This window comes from Aethalodelphis obliquidens, unplaced genomic scaffold (genome assembly GCF_003676395.1).
Source record: "Aethalodelphis obliquidens isolate GAN/ISIS:26980383/991018 unplaced genomic scaffold, ASM367639v1 scaffold9, whole genome shotgun sequence".
In the NCBI taxonomy this organism is placed as follows: domain Eukaryota; kingdom Metazoa; phylum Chordata; class Mammalia; order Artiodactyla; family Delphinidae; genus Aethalodelphis; species Aethalodelphis obliquidens.
In genome coordinates, this window is record NW_020837953.1 from 27,224,718 (window position 1) to 27,242,305 (window position 17,588).

The following is a 17,588-nucleotide window of genomic DNA, read 5'->3' on the forward strand; positions in this document are numbered from 1 at the left end:
CTAGAGCGCAGGCTCAGTAGTTGTGGCACACGGGCTTAGCTGCTCCGCAGCATGTGGGATATTCCCGTACCAGGGCTCGAAGCCACGTCCCCTGCAGTGGCATGCGGGTTCTTAACCACTGCGCCACCAGGAAAGTCCTGAACTAACAAAGGTTCTTTGTTGCCTCTAAAGTCAAGGACGTCCTGGGACTTCCCTGGTGGTCCAGTGAGTAAGACTCGCATTCCCGATGCAGGGGGCCTGGGTTCGAGCCCTGGTCGGGAGCTAGATCCCGCATGTATGCCACAACTAAGAAGTCTGCATGCCACAACTAAGAGCTCATGTGCCGCAACTGAAGATTCTGCATGCCCCAGTGAAGATCCCGTGTGCTGCAACTAAGACCCAGTGCAGCCTAAATAAATAAATAAATATTTAAAAACTAAAAATAAAATAAAGTCAAGGACATACTATAATTAATTCAACAAAAACATTTCAAAGGCAAGCTAAGCTAATATGCTTTGAGTACACTGTCCTTTGGAATTTTATCTTGACATGGGGTTCAAGCTGATTAGCTATCACCTTTTTTTGTGTCCCCACTGTGTACTATACATAACTTTACTGTGACACATATCACACTAATTTTTGTGTCTGTCTTTTCCTGTAAACTCTTTGAAGGCAGGTGGAGTCATACTCATCTTTTTTTAATCCCCATTTTATGGCACAGAGTCTGGTCTACAATCTATTAAAAGTTTGTTGGTGATAAAATATATCTATTTTAGCCCCAAACCCAGCATCTTAATAGAAGCATCCCAGTAAAGTCAGCAACAGAACAAGGATGCCCTCTATTACCACTACATATTATTTAACACTGTTCTGGAGACATTAGCCAATGCAATTAGACTAGAGAAAGAAACTACAGAAAGGAACACTGGAGTGTAGGAGGTAAAATTACCATTGTTTTCAGATAAGATGATTGTATACCTGGAAAATGCAACAGAATCAACTGTAAAATTACCACAAACAAAAAGAGTATTCATTCAGGGCTTCCCTGGTGGCGTGGTGGTTGAGAATCCACCTGCCAATGCAGGGGACATGGGTTCGAGCCCTGGTCCGGGAAGATTCCACATGCCGTGGAGCAACTAGGTCCATCCGTGTGCCACAACTACTGAGCCTGAGCTCTAGAGCCTGCAAGCCACAACTACTGAGCCCACATGCCACAACTACTGAAGGCTGCCTGCCTAGAGCCCGTGCTCCACAACAAGAGAAGCCACGACAATGAGAAGCCTGCGCACCACAATGAAGACCAACACAGCCAAAAATAAATAAATAAATTTATTTAAAAAGAAAGAGAGAGAAGGACAGACCAGTGGAGTATACTAGGAAATCCAGAAATGTACCCCAGTATATGCGGGAATTTAATATATGATGAACAATAAAAAGATAAGCAACTTACTATGTGGCACTGGGACAATTTTTAGCCTTCTGGAAAAAGAAATTAAGCTGGATTTTCACCTCCCATCGCATATCAAGATAAATTACATATGGGTCAAAGACTTAAGTGTGAAAATAAGGCCATAAAAGTGCTAAGAGAACATTTGGAAGATTTATAAACTCAAAGTGGGAAAGGCCTTTATAACCATGACTCAAATACAAAAGCCATAAAAGAAAAGATTGATACATTTAATTACATAAAGATAAAACAAAATTCTCTATGGCAGAAAAAATCACAAAAAGGCAAAAGACAAATAACAACATGGCAAAAATGTCTATTAGAGAAAGGGCAATCTCCATAATATACACCAAGCTTCTAAGAAATTGGCACAGTAACCGAAGATAAAATAAGACAAAGGATAGTTCACAGAAAAAGAAATACAAATGTCCCTTATCATATGAAAGGATGTTCAACCTCAGCCATAAAAATATAAATGCAAATTAAAACTATACTCTAACACAACATTGTAAAGCAATTATACTCCAGTAAAGATGTGGAAAAAAAAATAAAACTACACTGATGTTTCATTTTTCCTCTCTCAAATGAGCAAAAAAATCCAAACATTTGATAATATTGATAAGACTGTGGGAAAGCAGGTACTTTCAATCTTTACTGGCAAGAATATAAATTGGTATGACCCCATGGCAGGCGATTTGGCCACAGTTCTCAAAATTATGAATGCATATATTCTCTGACCAAGCAATTTCACTTCTGGGAATTTATCCTACAGGTATACTGGTACATGATCAAAGTGACACATGTACATAGTTATTCACTGCAGCACTGTTTGGAATAGCAAAAGACTAGAAAAATGTCCGTCAGTAGGGGAGGACAGTCAGATGGAAAGATGGCTATGATACATACATGACACATATGATACATGATACACATAGTTAAGTTTTTTTAAAAAAGGGAAGGAACAGGGACTTCCCTGGTGGTCCAGTGGTAAAGAATCCGCCTTCCAATGCAGGGGATGCGGCTTTGATCCCTGGTCGGGGAACTAAAATCCCACATGCCGAGGGGCAACTAAGCCCATGTGCTGCAACAACTGAGCTTGCACACCTCAACGAGAGAGCCGGCCTGCTGCAAACTACAGAGCCCACGCACCCCGGAGCCCATGCGCCACAACTAGAGAGAGAAAACCCGCATGCCACAACGAAGAGCCCACACCGCAACGAAAGATCCTGCACACCTCAACGAAGACCCCACGTGCCACAACTAAGACCCAACGCAGCCAAAAAAATAAATGTTTAAAATAATAAAAAATTTTTAAAAAGCAAGGAACAGAGTATATGTGTGTGTGTGTGTATACACACACAAAATACAAGGGAAAAAAGCAGAAACTCTGGAAGGATTAACAAGAAACCAGGATGATGGTTGACAGTTGGAGGCAAGGTGGGACCTGGGAGACAGAGGCAAAGATGGAAGGGAGACTTTATATGGTATACTTTTTTAATATTTTGAGTTTTTTTAAAATTTTTTAAAATTATTTATTTATTTTTTTTGGGCTACATTGGATCTTTGTTGCCGCACGCAGGCTTTCTTTAGTTGCAGCAAGTGGGGGCTACTCTTCGTTTCGGTGCACAGGCTTCTCATTGTGGTGGCTTCTCTTGTTTCAGAGCACAGGCTCTAGGCACGTGGGCTTCAGTAGTTGTGGCACGCGGGCTCAGTAGTTGTGGCACGTGGGCTCAGTAGCTGTGGCTCACAGGCTCTAGAGCGCAGGCTCAGTAGTTGTGGCACATGGGCTTAGTTGCTCTGCGGCATGTGGGAATCTTCCCGGACCAGGGCTCGAACCCATGTCCCCTGCATTGGCAGGCAGATTCTTAACCACTGTGCCACCAGGGAAGTCCCAATATTTTGAGTTTGAATCATATGAATATATACTCAAAAATAAAAATTTTAAAGTGTGTCAAACAAGTGGGTGAAATATTAACTATCAGTCTCATATTTAGCCAGATCTAGGTTGTAATTCAAGATTAAGATATCTTGGGAGCTCTCAGAGTAATGATATTCTGTGTCTACTTAAGTCAAGATTCATGTGCTACATGAACAAGTGACAAGATGACATTCCATTATGAAATGTTAAGAGGTTGTATTTCTTGGGAGAAAAAGAGCGAGAGACAGAGAGAACAACCAAGCTACTGCCAGATGAACAAACAGCTACACTATTGCAATTGTCAATCTGCTTACTGGTCTGAACACAGTGATGATGACAGGAATGGGAAGGAAGGAAAAGACACAAATGTCTTGAATGGGAAATAAATCCATGGGTCTTGATGGCTGATTGAAAAATCTTACTACATATTTTCAGAAAGCCCCACAGTAGTCCCCAGAGCTCTTATAATTCTTATTCGATTTGCCTAATTGTACCAAAGTGTACCACGATTTGTAATTGGCTGTGGAAGTCTAGAGAGACATAAAGAGAACACAGCGATTTTAAAAACATAGGTGTTTAGTAGTATCACTAACAGAAATTAGGAAGCCAGGAGGAAGAAAGCCAGGTTAGAGAAAAAGCAATGACTTAGGTTTTAAGTACACGGTGTTTGATGTGAGTGGGAAATCAGGTAGCCGTGGCCAGAGGGCCACTGTAAATGCTAGTCTGAAGTTTAAGAGGGGAAGTCAGACTTGAAGGTGGAGACGTGGGAGATATTTGCAAATAGAGATGAAGGGGCTCAGAGGAAATCCGGGCTGAGGAAAGAACCAGGAGGACTGTGCCGACCGTGGAGCAGAATGCGGAAGAGAAGCCAGAGTTATAGTCAGAGAATTACAGGGAGAATCAGGAGAGCATGTGACATGTACACGGAGGGTGGGGAGCTTTAAGAAGCAGTGAAGGGGTCAACACGGTGAGAAATGAAAGGGCCACAGCAATAATAATAGTAGCAATGTGCACTGTCTCCTGAATCCTGACACACAGCAACCTATCAGGTAGATGGTATTGCTAGCCCCATCTTACAGAAAAGGGTATTAACCCGGGGAATCCCCTGGTGGTCCAATGGTTAGGACTTCCTAGGACTCTGTGCTCTCACTGCTGAGAGCCAAGGTTCAATCCCTGGCTGGGGAACTAAAATCCCATAAGCCGCAGCAAGGCCAAAAAAAAAGGTGGGATGGGCAGATATTAACCCAGACAGTGACTCCAAAGCTGCAGGATGTAACTGATGAGCTATACTCCTTGAACAATGTCTCGGGGAGAGCTGGGAGATCAGAGTTCTGACACTAGTTCTACCACTAAATTAGCTATATGTCCATGGACAAGTAACTTTCCCTTTCTAAGTTTCATTTCCTTCTCTGCAAATTGAGGGTATTGGTCTAGATAAACTCCAGCTCTTATGTAAATTTGAGTCTTTGATTCAAGCAGAATGGAAGAAATACATACACAAGATAGGCAATGAATTAAAAACTTAGCCATAATTGAACAGGGAGACCTGGCCAAGAAAATCAGAATGCTGAATGTTTTATACAGTGACTTTTCAAGCAATAAACCCATACTCTGATACATAAAATCTATAATTGCAAAACTCTACTTTTTATCTATATATTTAAGTCAGGTATAACATCAAGAATTAAAATTTTTCATACCTGGAAATTTATAAATGCTGCTCTTGAAACCCTGCTAAGTTGATTGAATGGAGTAAAAAAAGGGAAGATTCCAAGTCTGTGTATGAAGGATTGTCCTGTAGAGACAGAAAAGAGCTATTTACAATGAACTTTTGTAATAAGAGACAGAAACATCTGCTAAGGTACATAATAAATATTTATTCAAATAAATTATAAGGGAGCATTTATCAGGTATCATTTTTTAGCATACAAAAATAGATCATCTGGCACAGAATATTAGCTGACGGGAATCTTATCCACCTATCTACCTATTTATAACCCAAAACTTAAAATTAAAATCTGCAAGAAAAGATTTCCAAAATTAAATTATGGCAAACTGAAAGCAAACATACTTTTTAACTTTGAGAATAAAATAAACTTCTTAAGACAACAGCTATTCAAAGGCAGGCCAATAGATGAAATACCAAGACAGCAACATATGTTCTATTACTCTTTTCCTGCAAGTGGCATCAATATGATTTGCAAGAAAACCAAACAGAATAGCTTTAAAGATTCAACTTGAAAAGTTAAACATTTCTTTAAAACTCTATCGTTAAGAGGGAAGTGGGGGAAAAAAGTCCTACTACATATGTTCAGAAAGCCGCACTGCAGTCACCCAGATCTATCATTCAATTTGCCAGATTGTACTACAGTGTACCACAATTTGCGAGAGGAGCTGCAACAACGTGTATTAAAAATGTTTCAGTTTCTACTATATTCCAAACCTTTTTCATTACCAAAAAACAAAATCTGTTCAACTATTTTGTTCATTGACCATGAAGTTTTGTTAATGTAGTGACTGTTAAAGCTTTATGTCCATAGGTAGTGGAAAAATGAATTTAATGCTTTTTAAATCAATGAATTAAGCTAAGAATTCCCACCAAAATAATTCTGAGTAAATTAATGAAATCACTTTTTAAAATAATATGTTTTTTTCTGATTATAAAAGTATTATATACTTACAGAAAATTTTAAAAATACAGGGAGATATAAAGAAGAAAACAAAATGAAATAACTTTTAAATGAGCATCCTGAAAACACCACCAGAGAAAAGAGAACTGCTCAAATATACTTTAGTTAGTAAAACAAATGCATCAGCTATCCACCCATGAGAAGGTCGAAATTCTGGCAACTTAAACCATTCAAAACACTGCTGTTTAAAACACTGACCTAGAAGTTTACAAAAAAATTTTTTTGAACAGCAACCAAAAGAGAAAATAGCCAAGATGATCTGAGTATTCCATAAAGTGTCACGTGATTTCCTCTTATGATTGGCAAAGTTTATTTAAGAAGAAACAAGTCCCACAGTCTTTGTATGTGGGAAGAATGGGAGATTTAAAAAAAAAATTTCTTTTAATTTTTTTTTTTTTTGATGTTCGAGGTAGGAGTTTATTAATTAATTTTTGCTGTGTTGGGTCTTCGTTTCTATGAGAGGGCTTTCTCTAGTTGTGGCAAGCGGGGGCCAGTCTTCATCGCGGTGCGCGGGCCTCTCACTATGGCGGCCTCTCTTGTTGCGGAGCGCAGGCTCAGTAGTTGTGGCTCATGGGCCTAGTTGCTCCGCGGCATGTGGGATCCTCCCAGGCCAGGGCTTGAACCCATGTCCCCTGCATTAGCAGGCAGATTCTCAACCACTGCGCCACCAGGGAAGCCCCTAAATTTTGTTTTTTAAACAAAGGGACAAAAACAAACTAAGAGCAAAAGGTGATGGAGTTGGGAAGCAGCAAACCTCTTACAGTGGTTTATCAACACTCTTTATGTGTTTACATTTAAAGTACAGCAAAGAATAGAATTGGCTATGAAAAGGATTTTAAGAAATACCCATAATTAAAACAGCAGGATCTAATTTAGGGGTAAACTAGGATTCTGTACTCGGAGGAACAAAACAAATAACTTTTTTTTTTTAACAACTTTATTGGAGTATAATTGCTTTACAATGGTGTGTTAGTTTCTGCTTTATAAAAAGCAAATAACTTTTGAGAACAACTCCTCCCGACCCTAAAAGCTCATCTACCCCAGTGAGCGAGGAGGGCACTTAGTAAAGGGTATTCACTTTGATAGCTTTAATGTCACTATTTCAACAATGCTACTTAAGAGCACTAACTAGCACTGTGCAGTGTACTGGGTCTGTACAGTGGCAAGCAAAATTAATTCTGAGGCTTTTTAAGAGAACTGACTTCTGAACATTGTCTGTACCCAAAACAGTTTATACGTACTTGATGAAATGTCAGTTTTAGCGATAACCAAGTTCTACCCTGGCAGAAATTAGTTAAGAGTAGATTTGTGTATTAACCCCCAGCATCCTTTCTAACTTCCTTGTGGAAAATTAAAAAGACCATTTCCCAGACTCCTTTACAGTTACGTTTCCCCACGTGGAATGGGGCCCATCTATCAATGTTCTTCCGTGAGATTTGGAGGCAGAAATGAGGTGGGAGCCACCTTTCTGCTGCTCTGGCTGTTAATGCTGGCAAGCACATTTACGGAAACATTGGGTTTTTCTGCAGCATTCCAGTGTCCAGAGCCTCATGGTTGTCAAGAGACAAGTTTGGTGGACACAGCCGTGACCAGCTGGTGGGTGTTAAGGGGCAGTTTCAGAATAGCAATTTCTTGACCCTTGAATTGCAGTGAGCAGTGTCATCTGGAACTCAGAAGTGCCAGTGGTGGCCTCCCGATTCCCTCCCTTGGAGGCCCTGTTTGGCAGTCTGGTCCTGGGAATAATTTCTGAAGGCCCAGCCCAGAGCCCACTCCTCTCAGCCTTTCCAATGATTCTGCAAACGAATTAAAATGCTAGAGCGGTTGCTCTTTCCTGCAACTAGGCCCAGATGACATATTAGCACATCAGTTGCCTCAAAATGTAAGCAGAAGGGTGATTAGTCTGTGGGCAGCAGTACTGGGCAGTGTGCTTGCCGGTACAGGCTCTGGAATCAGACTGCCTAGGTGCAAATTCTGGCTCTGCCACACATTAACCTCCCTGGGAAGTTAACCCCCCTGTGCCTTAGTTTCTTCATCTGTAAAATGGGACTAGTAATAATACCTATACCTTCTAGAGTTATGCGACACAGTAAATGAAAAGATAATCTAAGTAAAGTGCTTACAACAGTGGCTGTCTTATAACAAGCCCCTGAGAGATGTTAGCTATTATTAGAGTAATAATAGTAATCACTATTATTAATTATGCAGGCCACTTTAAAACACTACTTTAACTGAGCAGGAAATGTAAACATTTTAGAATTTTATTACCACACATTTTCTTGTAGCCTAAAGAATGCTTACTTATACAAAAGTGGACACAGAAAAAATCTGACTGGTTCCCATATTTGTATACTCAGAGAGAGTGATCATTTCAAAACCACAGTGTACCTGAGGATAGCAAACCTCTACTCTAACTAGTCAATTAATTAGTTACTCTAACTAGTTATTGGAGACCTCACCCTAAGGGTTATTTTTTTTTTCAACTGAAGTATAGTTGATTTACAATGCTGTGTTAGTTTCTGCTGTACAGCAAAGTGATTCAGTTATACATACACATATATTCATTCTTTTTTAGATTCTTTTCTCATATAGGTTATCACAGAATATTGAGTAGAGTTCCCTGTGCTATACACTAGGTCCTTGTTGGTTATCTATCTTATATATAGTAGTGTGTGTGTGTTTATCCCAAGCTTCTGATTTATCCCTCCCCCCCTCCACATTGCCCCTTTGGTAACCATAAGTTTGTTTTGGATATCTTTAAGTCTGTTTCTGTTTTGTAAATAAATTCATTTGTTTCTTTTTTAAAAAAATTAGATTCCACATATGAGTGATATCATATGATATTTGTCTTTCTCTGTCTGACTTACTTCACTTACTATGATAATCTCTATGTCCATCCATGTAGCTGCAAATGGCATTATTTCATTCTTTTTTATGGCCGAGTAATATTCCATTGTATATATGTACCACATCTTCTTTATCCATTCCTCTGTCGATGGACATTTAGGTTGCTTCCATGTCTTGGCTACTGTAATTAGTGCTGCAATGAACATTGGGGTGCATGTGTCCTTTCGGATCATGTTTTTCTCTGGGAGTGGGACTGCTGGATCATATGGTAGTTCTATTTTTAGTTTTTTAAGGAACTCCATACTATTCTTCATAGTAGTTGTACCAATTTACATTCTCACCAACAGTGTGGAAGAGTTATTCTTTAGAAACAATTTTTGTCATTTTCCCATTTCAAATGTTACCTCATTAATTATACTCTATGAACCAGGGTGTTTGTTACTTGGGTTTTTTTTCAGCTTCATTTAGATATAACTGACAAATAAAATTGTAAGATATTTAAAGTGTACATTGTGGTATACATATATATTGTGAAAGGATTCCTCCCATCTAGTTAATTAATACATCCACCACCTTAGATATTTATCTTTTTTGTTGTTGTTGTTTGGTGAGAACATTTAAGTTCTACTCCCTCAGCAAATTTCAATTATACAATACAGTGTTATCAACTATAGTCACCATGTTATACATTAGATTCTCAGACCTTGTTCATCTTATAGCTGAAAGTTTGTGCCTTTTTACCAACCTCACCCTACTCCCCCTACCCTCCAGTCCCTGACAACTACTTTCCTACTCTCTGCTTCTGTGAATTGGACTTTCATTTTTCAGATTTCACATATAAGTGATAACATGCAATATCTGTGTTTCCCTGTCTGGCTTAATTCACTTAGCATAATAAACCCTCCAGGTCCATCCATGTTGTCACAAATGACAGGATTTCTTTTTTGTCATGGCTGAATATTATTCCAGTATATATACAATCATATTATATATATATAATAATATATATATCACATCTTATTCATCCATTCATCCATTAACAGACAATTAGGTTGTTGTGTTATTCAAAACTTAGGTTGTTTTTAAAATGTTATCACAGAGGAGGTTTCATAAGAATGAGATGTGTATAAGATTTGCAATCTCAAAGTTTAAAATTTAATGTTTAGGCTTAGAATACTATTCTAATTTACATATTAAGAAGGTCATAGATAAAATGATGGCCTGGTTTGGTTTGCAGAAGTGTCCTCTGATGATAAAAAATATATTGTAGATTTTGGAATAAAGCTTCCCCCAAATATTCTGAAATTATAAGAACCTTGTGTTGCGCCTTATCCAACAATGCCAGTGAGATAGAGGGACCTGAAGCCTAAACAAAGGTGTTTGTTATACCCTCGACGGTTCAGATGCTGCTGAGAGTCCAGGACTCAAAGCAGTGCAGATTTCCTGAAGGGTTAGAAAAACAACTGAAAGAAAGCAGCTTCATCCTTGATTCGGTAGTTAGGTTTACACTGTTCTGAACTTCACAGAGCTATACATATTTTCTCTTCCGTTTTTTTTGTTTTTGTTTTTTTTGCGGTACGAGGACCTCTCACTGCTGTGGCCTCTCCCATTAAGGAGCACAGGCTCCGGACGCGCAGGCTCAGCGGCCATGGCTCACGGGCCCAGCCGCTCCGCGGCATGTGGGATCTTCCCAGACCGGGGCACGAACCCGCATCCCCTGCATCGGCAGGCGGACTCCCAACCACTGCGCCACCAGGGAAGCCCCTCTCTTCCTTTTTTTAAGAAAAAATCTTTTAATTCTATTTTCATGAGGTCAGATATTCAAACCGAAATGTGGAATGTATTCATTCAATACCTATTTATTGAGCATCTGCTCTATGCCAGGCTATCCCTGGCCCTGGGAACACAAAGATAATGACATGTCAAAGATCAGTGCTCTAGAACAACTCAATGTCTATCAGCAGAGAGAGAGAGTCAGAGAAAGAGAGAGAAAGAAAATACTCCTAGTAGAAGTAAACTATAAAACCAAGGAAGCAAATGACTTTGCCTGGGAGTGTCCACAAAAGTTTCCAAAAGGCAGAACCGTCGAGTCTTGAAGGATGAGTAAAAGAGTTCATACATGAAAAAGAGGACAAAGGGCATTCTCAACAGAAACACCAAGGGCAAAGGCACAGACAGGTATTAAACAGCATGACCTCTTCAAAAAAAGTGTGCTATGACTAGAGACTCAGGGTCTGTGGAGGGACAGTGGAAGATGAACGGAGAACAGTACGTAGGTGCCAGATCCTGAAGCCCCTCCACTTTTGTAGGTTTGGGGCACTTTTGAAGGATTTTAAGAAGAGTGACATGGTTATAGGTCCACCAATGACTAGCTATGTGACTTAGTCAAGTTGCTTAATTCTAAGCATCAGTTTCCTTTTTGTAAAGTGGGGACATTGACTGTTAAGAGGCTCTAAGGAAGTCTGTTAAGAGGATTACATAAGATAATAGCTAAGATAAATAAGATTAACAGCAATAAGAAATAAATTAAGACAAACAGCAATAAGCACATGAAAATATGTTTAGCCTCAGTAGTCATTAGGGAAATGCAAGTAAAAATCATAATGAGATACGACTTCACACCCGCTAGGATGACTACAACACACACACACACACACACACACACACGAAAATAACAAGTGTTGGCCACGATGTCGAGAAATCAGAACCTTCATGTACTGCTGGTTGGAATGTAAAATGGTACACCCATTTTGGAAAACAGTCTGGCAGTTCCTAAATGATTAAACACAGAGTTACCAAAGGACTCTGCAATTCCACTCCTAGGTATATGTCCAAGAGAAATGAAAATAGGTCTCCATAGAAACTTGTATACAAATGTTTAGAGCAGCATTATTCATAATAGTGAAAGAGTGGAAACAACCCAAATGTCCATCAACATTTGGGAAAATGGATAAACAAAATGTGGTAGATCTATACAATGGAATGTTATTCAGCCATAAAAAGGAAAGAAGAACTGACTACCTGCTACAACATGGATGAACCTTAAAAACCTCAAGCTAAGTGAAAGAAGCAAGTCACTAAAGTCCATATATTTTATGATTTCATTTATATGAAATATCCAGAATCGGCAGATGAAACAGACAGACAGTAGGTTAGTGGTTGTCGGGGGTTAGGGAGATGCAGGAATGGGGAATGACTATTAATGGATATGGAGTTTCTTTATGCAGTGGTGAAAGTGTTCTATAATTAGAGGGTAGTGATGGTTGCACAACTCTGTGAATACACTAAAAAGCACTGAATTGTACACTTTCAAAGGATGAATTTTATGGTATATGTTATATCTTAATAAAACTAAATAGCTAATATTTGAATGTTTACTAGGCACAGTACTAAGCATTTTACACTCATTATCTTATTTCAGTCCTCACAATAGCCTCATGAAGTAACTGCTGCTGTGATTCACATTGCATAGATCAAGAATTGGAGGCACAGAGAAATGAAAAGAAAATCTTCTCCAAGACTGCGCAACGAGCAGCTGAACAGAGATTGGAATTCAGGCTGACTGACCCCAAACCAAAGCACTCATAAGTCTCGCACTTTTCTTCTGACCATAATGTATGCAAAATGCCTAGCACAATACCTAGCATGCAGTTAGGGCTCAATAAATATAAGGTATTATTGTTATGATGATCCAATTTGTATACCCAGAAGAAAACCTGAGACAGCATGGAGGAAGAGAAACAGTGGGAGAGGCAGGGCCAGCGAGATCATTTTAAAGGCTTGATGCAGTTGTCAAAGCAAGAAATGGAGAGGAACTAAATTAAGGCAGAGGACAGTGAATAACAGAAGTGATAACAGGAACCTTTGCAAGAAAATAGGAATTGTCCTATAAATTGGGATCAGTTACAACTTCATAATACTACAAAGCATTAACATAACCTGCATTCATAATTGTACTCTTGAGTCACCAGGAAAGGTTTAAGTTATTCTCAAAATATGTGGTTAAGGGGCTTCCCTAATGGCGCACTGGTTGAGAGTCCGCCTGCCGATGCAGGGGACACGGGTTCGTGCCCCGGTCTGGGAAGATCCCACATGCCGCGGAGCGGCTAGGCCTGTGAGCCATGGCCGCTGAGCCTGTGCGTCCGGAGCCTGTGCTCCGCAACGGGAGAGGCCACAACAGTGACAGGCCCACGTACCACAAAAAAAAAGAAAGTGATTAAGTCATGGAAACGGGTAATATGTTTCAAATTTTCTTTTCAGTAGATTGACCTTATAAGTTGAAACAGCAAGTTGTTGTACTAGTTCATGTAGACAGTCCAAATTCAATTTGAAACATTTAAAATATCTATAAGAGTTTATATCTATAATAGTTCTAAGAATATTAAAGAATTAATGATTCCCATCAAGTTCAAAGATCTTTAAAGGTGGGTGAAAAAGACAATACATATTTTAGAAACCATTAAGTGCAAAGGTCCTTGGAACAGAAGGAAAAGACATGAATTTCCACAAGCAGACGAAAGATTTAGGTAATGAGTGTAACTCCAATTAAGGTTGTGGGATAGAAGACCATCTTTATAAAGGCACATTGTTTTTTTTTTAAAGGAATTTTGCCTTTTTTTAAAAAAATATTTATTTATTTATTTATGGCTGTGTTGGGTCTTCGTTTCTGTGCTAGGGCTTTCTCTAGTTGTGGCAAGTGGGGGCCACTCCTCATCGCGGTGCGCGGGCCTCTCACTATTGCAGCCTCTCTTGCTGCAGAGTACAGGCTCCAGACGCCGTGCAGGCTCAGTAATTGTGGCTCACGGGACTAGTTGCTCCGCGGCATGTGGGATCTTCCCAGACCAGGACTTGAACCCATGTCCCCTGCATTGGCAGGCAGATTCTCAACCACTGCGCCACCAGGGAAGCCCAAGGCACATAGTTTTTAACTAAGAATTTAGTGTGTCCCATCAGGGTCACCAACACAAATCTCACTAGCCTTCTTAGCATAAATCTCTGGGCCATAAGGAACTTCAGCAAACTGGCATGGTAACTATATGGATAAATATCTTTTAACACTGGAGAGATTCAGAATTAAGTATAAAAGTATTTAAGAAAATCAAAACCATATTTGGGAAAGTCTCAATGAGAAGATGGTATTTAAAGTAAAGACCAAAGGAGGTGAGAGAGAGTCATTTGGGCACCTGGAGGAAGGGTGTTCCAGGCAGATGGGACGGCAAGTGCAAAGGCTCTGAGGTGAAGCAGGCAAGGAGGATTGTAGGAACATCAAGGAGGGCTGGGGAGAGCAATGAGAGATGGAGTCAGAAAGGAAGGACAGCTTGTGAGGCAGGTAGGACATCATGGGACCAGTTCCTGTAGGACTTTGTAGACTACCTAGGGGCCTTTGGCTTTTGGTCTGAGTAAGATGGGGAGCCACTGAAGATGGGGAGCCACTGACCAATTCTGAGCAAAGAAGTGACAAAAACTTCCCTCAAGGGGATCAAAAAGCTTGCACCAAATCCTTTAAATATTATAAACATATAGTTCAGTCACTGAAGAGGTTGAGCCTCTTAGATGTAAATTCCATTTTATCTAGCAAATAAGATTTAAATGATATAGGATGAATCAAGTATTACCCTATCTTACAAACTTTGGGCTCAAACCATCAACAGCAGAGCTGGTGATTTCAAGGCCATGAGATAAAGTCTGGCAGAGGGCCGTCTTTCATGGGGTTGGAAATTTACATGACTTGGAAGAAGCCTAGGTCCTCATGATGCCTCCTTCTGACCTTTTACAGCCAAACCCAAACATGCCCATTTGGCCTAGGGTGGCAGGTTAGATTCTCACTTCCCATTTACTGCTTGAGTGGCCAGAGGGGCTCCCAGGAATAAAGATATCTGATCCCCGGTTATCAGTGAAGGGCTCTTCTTGTTCCAGGGGTGTCACAAACCCAACCATACCTGAGGCTTGGGGAAGATTACAGAAGTTTGAGCCTTGGTTCTTCTGCTGAGGATTTTAGACTCGTTTCTGATAAAGATCAGTTAAGGTCTTTAGAGCACGGTAGCAATATGACTTGCTTACTGGAAGACTCTGGAGGTGACTTTAGGAGGAAATAAAGAGCAAGAACAGGAGGCAAGGGCGCTGGAAGGCTGCCACCGGTCACCTGGCTTAAGGCTTAAATGCTTAATGCGTTTCCTCACCTAGAAAGTGGAAAAAGCATCAGCCTGACTGGGTGGTTGTTTTATGTGAAATAATTCATATAGGCGAAAGCACTCCATTGACTAAAGTTCTGCAAATATAAACGTTTATTAAGAACAAATAATACTGACGTGGGTAGTTTAAAAGCCCAATAGGTGAGAATCTACCGCTTCCAAACACGTCTTGGACTAAACCTAACACGATGTTATATGTCTACGATATCTCAATTTAAAAGAGAAAAAAGAAAAAGGGGAGGAGAAAAAAACACGCCTTTGAACGATACAGAGCCTGGCTACTGACACAATCAATAATAAATAAGCGCATTTGAAGGGGAAGGGGCCAAACCGCTATTAACTTAAAAAAGATGCCGTCTGCATAGGTAAGAGGTGCGTCTGTGTGGGTCCGTCATAAAACAATAATTATAGCACAATATTTGTTAGGTATAGTAAGTCTGCCTTGGATTCTAAGCTCGGATCTGTCGCATCACGATATAAAACCAAAGGATGAAGGATGTACGGAGAAACTCGGACCACTGCCCAGGCAGCCACCTTCCCGAGGAAGCGCCCGGGGCCGAAGGGGTGAAGCCCCAGACTCGGCCGCCCCATCCCGCGGGCCATCCATCACTCGCCGCGCAGCCCGAGCCCGGCCGGCCGCCGACCCTCTGGGAGTCCGCGGCGCCCGACGGCTCCAGACACGCCCGGCACCGGCCCCGCGCCGCCTTCCAGCCGCTGCCGCCAGGAGGCTCCGCGCGCCTTCCCGCCTTTCCCCGCGCCGCGGCCGAGCCGAGCCGGGCGGCCAGGCGGGCGCGGCGCTCGGCGGGGGCGGCCGGGCGGGCGCGGGCGGCGACGGCGCGGCCATTGTCCCGCTGCCCCTCCCGGGAGCGCAGGCGGGCAGGGCCGGGCGGCTGGGCAGGCGGGGCGACCGCGCAGTCCGGGAACCGGTGCGCCCCGCCGCCGGCCGCCTCTCCTCGCCGGCCGCCGTCCCGAGGCCGGGTCCTTTGCGCCGGCCGGCCGCGCCTCCTTTGTGACCGTCTCCAGACCCTCGGAGCCGGCGCACCGCCGCCACTGCGCCCGGGGCTGCAAATGGCGCCCGCTCGCCTCTGCGCCTCCCGCCGCTCTCCCGGCCCGGGGACGTCTGGGGGGCGCCGCACCCGGGCCGCATCCCGCCGCTGCCGCCGCCCGGTGCCAGAGCCCGCGGCGCCTTAGCCCGCGCCCCCGCCCGCAGCGAAGCTCGCGGGCCCGTCCCGGGCTGCCCCGACGCCCCGCCCGCCCTCCGCTCGCGCCGCGCGCAGCCACTTACCGCGGGCCGAGGCGCACCGGCGGGTCGCGTGCGCGGGCCGGGGTAAGATTCCCGGTTCTCGGCAGGGGAAATACCCCCTTTCGAAGCCGTTCCTTTGCGCCCTAAAACAAGTAGCCCCAACGTGAGAGAAACAAAAGGTATTTGCTGACGTGGGCGTTGGACAGAAACGCCCGAGGGCTGGGGACACAATTAAAGGGGCAACGCACAGATTTCAGGCACCAACCAGCAGCTTCGCCCACTCCCCTGCCCTTGCCTACACCCTGCTGCACCCTCCAGAGGCACTGGGGTGCCCGGATCCCCTAGCAGTTGACTACAGAGTCATTATTTAGTCAGGAGCTTAAATTTTAAATTGTACTTTACGTTGGGAAAGGCGCCTCCGGAGGGCAGAAGGGCTGGATTTCTAGGATCTGGGGAATTTGGTTTAGGAAAGAGGGAGGGACTTAGGCGTGCCCACAATTACTGTGTAAGTACATGTGACATTATTGTACTTAAGTTTAGCAACGTCAAATGGAAGAGATCTGCACAGAATTTTTCCCTTTATTGAAGCACTCGTTTTAGTCGGGGATAACCTTTTCTAAATCTCTACAGGTCACAAGCATTTTCTTTGAAGAGGATAACCCAAGGAGCTGAGATAAGAGAAAATAACTCTTGGTTAAGTTCAGAGAAAATATAAAACTAGTAAGAATAGCAGGTTTTGTGTTTTCAAATACAAAAATTAATTGTATATCAAGCCTTTCTTCTGATATAGTTATGTCCCTAATATTTAGGGTTCTGACGTCAGGTTATATATTTGCTAAAATCTTAAGTCACTGAATTTTCATTGTTACTATGGAAACAATTCTATAAATTAGTTTTCTAGTTCCTTATGTTGCGGTCAGGTACTGAAACGTACTGTGATATAGTAAAACTGAAAAAAAGACTCAGATTTTCAAAACATTTAGTTTTTGATGGATTTCTCTCTTATGTCATACTCAGTTATACTGGACAAAGTTTATTACTTTGGTTTGATCATAATTAGCTGTGCGTTTTGAGGATCATACTCTCTACTAGAAGGATACAAAATATTCACAACTATCTCTTAATGTCACTGCTGTATTACTCTTGAATTGTTTTCCTATTTAGTTGCATGTCCTCACATTCTGAACAGGTAATTGAAAACGTGTTTGAAAGCCACTTGGTATCAGGAGTGTTGGATGTACTCAAACTCTTTTGCTAGCATCCGCATTGAGAATTC

The 17,588-nt window shown here is 42.0% G+C and overlaps 2 protein-coding genes across 3 annotated transcripts in view; one reads left to right on the forward strand and one right to left on the reverse strand.

Annotated features, from left to right (window-relative positions):
• The window catches only part of TSLIG1 (tRNA splicing ligase complex subunit 1), a 72,132-nt gene extending 59,570 nt beyond the window's left edge, over positions 1-12,562 (forward strand). For both annotated transcript variants that reach the window (XM_027109271.1, XM_027109274.1), the window contains one exon: positions 12,300-12,562. Coding sequence is in view for 1 of the 2 variants with exons in the window: in XM_027109274.1 (XP_026965075.1) it covers positions 12,300-12,311 (12 nt within the window). In the remaining variant the exon portion in view is untranslated. The remainder of the gene's footprint in view (positions 1-12,299) is intronic.
• ZBTB8A (zinc finger and BTB domain containing 8A) overlaps positions 1-17,039 on the reverse strand; it is a 49,689-nt gene extending 32,650 nt beyond the window's left edge. Inside the window, exons 1-2 of the mRNA XM_027109268.1 lie at positions 16,355-17,039; positions 5,045-5,139 (exon numbers count right to left, since the gene is read on the reverse strand). The gene's annotated coding sequence lies outside the window, so the exon portion shown is untranslated. The remainder of the gene's footprint in view (positions 1-5,044; positions 5,140-16,354) is intronic.
• Between the last annotated feature and the right edge of the window lie 549 nt (positions 17,040-17,588).